Source organism: Sinocyclocheilus anshuiensis, unplaced genomic scaffold (genome assembly GCF_001515605.1).
Source record: "Sinocyclocheilus anshuiensis isolate Anshui unplaced genomic scaffold, SAMN03320099.WGS_v1.1 scaffold1804, whole genome shotgun sequence".
In the NCBI taxonomy this organism is placed as follows: domain Eukaryota; kingdom Metazoa; phylum Chordata; class Actinopteri; order Cypriniformes; family Cyprinidae; genus Sinocyclocheilus; species Sinocyclocheilus anshuiensis.
The window spans coordinates 546,127-551,539 of NW_015555844.1; the positions used below are offsets into that span (position 1 = coordinate 546,127).

Here is a 5,413-nt window from a genome sequence, read left to right on the forward strand (position 1 = left end):
AAGTTACATTTTGCAACTAAATAAAAAAAAATCAGGCAGTTTAGATTTGCTATATAGTGTCATTTTATGTTAGCATACTTTATGCCTGACAGTAAATTTGTAAATAATATATATTAACTATATAGACAGCAATGCGATAATACAGTTATCACCATATAAACACCAGTTTAGAGTTGGATGATCAATCACAGCCCATTACATTTACGCTACATGAACTGAATGAAGAATGTTGCACCCTGAGTTTAGTTCAGGTTACACACTACCATTTCACTGAATTATATATATATCTGCAAAGCCATATATTAATTACCACCATCGGGGACAACTCTACTCCTGGAAATCCAGCTACCTGCAGATTTCAGTTCCAATCCTACTTCAACACACCTGTCTAATTTTTAGCCAATCCTGGACACCTGAGAGTCAAGAGCTTCAGGTGCATCAGATGTGTGTTGGCGCTAAACTGTGCAATGAAGGAGTTCTCCAGCAGTTGGGTAGCTATTTCTGGATTTATTTGCCGTTATATAACAATGACCCTAAAGATACGACCCCCGGCAGGATTCGAACCTGCAATTATCCGCCTTATCCATTAGGCCACGAGGCCGGCCAATGTGGAACTGATGAGCATTTAAGTGATTACACCCACATCTTTACAGAACGCAATGTATTTCAGTTTTGCAATAAATCAATGAATTAAAAAAAACGTATTAATAGTGTATAGTCACCATATATTCTTCAAAACCCAGCCTTTTCTTTTTTTATTGAAGTACAAAATCTTACAAACATTCACTGTATCATATAAAGCATCCAAAAACCACTTTAAAAAAGTAAACAAAATAAAGAAGTGCAAGAACATAAAGCACCTAATCATCACCATCTTCAGCATTCTGCGCAGTTTCTCCGCCCTCTTCTTCTCCTTATATGGTATCAAGCGCGCTGCACTTCCGGCTGTAAGTAAACAAATCTACATATGTATCGTTACGTAAATGGGCAATCGGTGCTATATTTTCAGTGAACGGCGGGTTAAAGCCTGTAGGCCCTGTAACTTCCTCACATATCTATTATAGCTATTGAAGACTTGGAATATTGCGCATGAATATAACACTTTAATGGGTTTTTATATATTTGCTGTATATTCCCATTCATTGTCATTACATGCCAAAGAGCATATCCGTAATTTTGGCTAATAATGCCATTCCTATTCCACTGAATTAAAAAGAAAGAAAGAAAAAAGACAATTGAATTAGGTTAAACAGTAAATTAAATTAAGTTCAATTAAGTGATAGAGAAATAATGTTACTAATTAGAATTAAGTCTAAAGGTTATAATTTTATATGCAATGCGCCGCATCAGATACAAAGTAGTTATAGAAATGATGCCTGTAAAATACAGACTGTTCTTTTGGATAATCATCCAAAGCATAAAATAACTGCAATTAGGCAGAGAAACGGTTAACGGTTAAAAAAATAAAAAAAAACTGTCATCATCAGTTTTAATAATCAGTCATCCAGAACATTTAGTGTACATGAAGCCTATATGAATTCTTCCCAATATTTAGGCTATTCAGCCTGTGAACTTCTCACACAGTTGTTAAACTAAATTGAGCACTCAAGCCTTGAAAGCGCTGAACAAATGCTCCAGAGCCTGTTGAATATCTGAGCTCAGGACTGGAGGCCACTGCAACTGCATTGCATCTGTGTATTGTCAGCAGTTAATTTAGGAGGATGGACCAATTTGAATGTCAGCACGGCCTCCTGGTCCTCTTGAAATTATGAGTGAGTGAGTGTGTGTGTGTGTGTGGAGGTGAGGGAGTGATGCCCAGTATATAAAGACCCGCCAAAGAGGGTCAGAAATGGACATCATCAGGACCCTGAGCTGGACAGAGGTGAAAGCATAATTTCCAGAAAAAGATTTCTTATATAACCTGTGTAAGTAGAATTTAAACATTTGCATTTTTATGTTTACCAATGGCTTCATCATTTGTGCTGTAATGTAATCATAAATAGTTTACATAAAAATATTCATTGGAAATGAGAACTATTGTAAAAAGTGATTTTAGAAGAATTCATCAGGTTCTTGTAATGATAGGGTAGCTCTTATGACTTTCATCAATAAAATCAACAAAAATGAAATTACACCATATTATAATTCATAATAAAAAAAACTGGTAATAATAATACATTCACAGTTAGACAGATCATGTAACAAATATATTTACATTTGAATGTACATTAAATGAGCATGTGTTACATATAAGCTCTGTTAATGACTCTTTAATGAAAGTTAATGATATTGTCCATTATGTGAAAGAGTTATTAATTGATATTGATTCAATAGTCGTGACATTACTAAACCTTTCCTTCTTACAAAGTAGAATATGTGTAAAGAGAATATCATTATGAGATTAATAAAGTTACACTCCCATTCAAAAGTATGGGATTTTGTTATTTGAAAGAAATTACTATCATTCAAAAAGGAAGCTTTCTATTCATTAAAGAATTATGTAAAACTCCACAAAAATATTAAGCAGCCCAACTGCTTTCAGATGTTTCTTGAGGAGCAAATCAGCATATTAGAATGATTTCTGAAGATTCATGTGACACTGAAGACTGGAGTAATGATGCTGAAAATTCAGCTGTGCACTACAGAAATAAATTACATTTTAAAATATACGTATATTCAAATATAAAACAGTTATTTTAAATTGTAATAATATTTCACAATATTACTGTTTTTACTGCATCAAATAAATGCATCCTTGGTGAACATAAGAGACTTCTTTCAAAAACATTTAAAACCCAAATGAATGGTAATTAGTGCTGTCAAACGATTAATCGCGATTAATCATCCAAAATAAAAGTTTTTGTTTGCATAATATATGTGTACTGTGTATATTTATTATGTACATATAAATACACACACGTGCATATATATATTTCAGAAAAATGTTGTTTATATATTAAATATATTTATTTATAATATAAATTATGTATATATAGACGTAAATATTTTCAAAATATATACTGTATGTATGTGTATTTATATATACATAATAAATATACACAGAACACACACATATATTATGCAAACGAAAACGTTTATTTTGGATGCGATTAATCGCGATTAATCGTTTGACAGCACTAATGGTAATGTGTTAACTAATGGTAAACCTGCTTCATCTGCAGTAAGTCCACAAAACATTAGTAAACTTAATGGTAGTCTTACCATTCTTGAATAGAGCAGTTTTAGCTACAAAAAAACCCCATACATAAACACGGAAAAACCAGTGGGATGAAGAAGAGCAAAATGTAAAATCAAACTAAATTAAACAAACAAATAAATAAAAATAAGTTAATAAAACATACAAACACGTGCATCCTTTGGCCCTTGGGCCCATTAGTATGTTTGCCAAACATAAGTACCTTTAATTAAGTTTTGTATTCAACTATCAAATGTTTTGTTCAATCAGTATTTTAGGATGGAGCAATAAGCTCCAGGAGTGTTATTTTAATTTCACTATTTAATTTTTGTTAATATTTTGAATTAGAGTTCATTTTTGTATTTGCTGTTTTCATTTTGAGTTAGTTTTAGTAATTTTGTCGTGTTTTTGTCTTTTGTTTTTTCCCCAAATTATGTCTTAAGTTGGTCGTTGTTTTAATTTAGTTGTTTTAGAACTTAAACTAATGAAAATTAGAAATGTTGTCTTTTGTTTTTAATTGATATTGCATTTTTTTTTTACAAGTAAAGGCGCAGCATTAACTCTTAAAGGCTTGAGTCGTGCCAGAAAGGGTGGTGATAGTAAGTCTGAGACTGGTAACACAAACACCCCTGCAGTTCGCCACCATTCAAGGGCCTGTTTCCATCTGCTGCGGATGCTTTGGTCTCCCAGAGCCTCTTGTTCATCCAGCCCAAAATTAGACACAAATTTTGAGCCGTCCTGGCTGAAAGTGCAGCAGCCTGACCAGTGTTGCCAAGTCCGCGGTTTTCGCGCGGATCTGGGCTACTTTATCACTGTTGCCGCGGGTTGTTTTTCATGTCCGCGGGTTAAAGCGTCCCCGATAACGTGATATTTAACCCCTGGAGTGCGAATTTTATCAGGGGAACCCCGCCAAAAACGTGTATTTTACCCCCCGAACGTGATTTTTAATGGGGAGCCCCCCTCAAAATGCGATTGGGCTAGTTTTGAGTAGCAAATGGGTGGGATTTGTTGTGGAAACCTTGCAACCCTACAGCTGACGAATGCAGACAGCCCTCTGGAGGAGCAAAAACAAGAGGTTTTGTGTTGCAAAAATATTTCTATTTCAAATAAATGCTGTTCTTTTGAACTTTCTATTCATCTCAGAATGCTAAAAAAACCAAAATGCATCCAAACAGTACAAATGTTTTCAATAATAAATATTTCTTGAGCAGCAATTCAGCATATTAGAATGATTTCTGAAGGATCGTGTGACACTGAAGACTGCAGAAATTATGCTGAAAAGTTATCAATTTATGATAAATAATACATCTTAAAATGTATTTTATATGAAGTTATTCAAAATTGTAATAATATTTCACAATATGACTGTTTTCACTGCATTTTTATCAAATAAATGCAGCCTTGAGCCAAAGATACTTTTAAAATCAAATGTTTGATTTGTATTTATAATTTTACACTTTTTATATTTTATGTGTCTTTACAGTCATATTTTAAAACAGTTGTCTTTCTGTTCTCTAGTGGCTTGTCGTAAAGGTTTGGACAGCACTACAGTTGCAGCACATGAGTCTGAAATTGACTGCAAATCCAGCTACGGCAAGAAATATGGTCCAAAAGGTTATGGGTACGGCCTGGGCGCCGGAGCGTTGAGTTCTGACCCCGTCAATAATGAAGAACTTCAGCCTCAGGAGTATGTCATGGAAATATCTTTAAAGGGGTCATATGACGTTGCTAAAAAAAAAACATTATTTTCCACATACTGTACATTATTGTTTCTCCTCTATGCCCCGCCTTTCTGAAACGCGTCAATTTTTTACAAAGCTCATCGGTCTGAAAAGCGAGGTGTGCTGTGATTGGCCAGCTATCCAGTGCGTTGTGATTGGCCGAATTCCTCAAGCTTGAGACGGAAATGTTACTCCCCTTACCATATTGTGATGGCGTGTCCCGGTGCGACGAGACAAAAACATTAAAACCCATTATAAATGAGGCATTTGTTGCATCCAGTGGGGACATAATTACGGATTATAATGACTTATACTGAAATTGAAATCGCATCATATGACTCCTTTAAAATATATTCTTAAAGGAACAGTTCACCTAAAAATGTAAATTTGCTGAAAATCTATTCACCCTCAGACCATCCAAGTTGTAGAGGAGTTTGTTTCTTCATCAGAACAGATTTGGAGAAATTTAGCATTACATCACTTGCTCACCAATGGA

The 5,413-nt window shown here is 34.3% G+C and overlaps 1 protein-coding gene across 1 annotated transcript in view; it reads left to right on the forward strand.

Moving 5' to 3' along the window:
• Window positions 1-3,168: 3,168 nt before the first annotated feature.
• The window catches only part of LOC107675596 (cysteine and glycine-rich protein 3-like), a gene marked incomplete at its 5' end in the record, with an annotated part of 4,332 nt that continues 2,087 nt past the window's right edge, over window positions 3,169-5,413 (forward strand). The window contains 2 exons of the mRNA XM_016470001.1: window positions 3,169-3,181; window positions 4,715-4,883. Of these exons, the coding sequence (XP_016325487.1) occupies window positions 3,169-3,181; window positions 4,715-4,883 (182 nt within the window). The remainder of the gene's footprint in view (window positions 3,182-4,714; window positions 4,884-5,413) is intronic.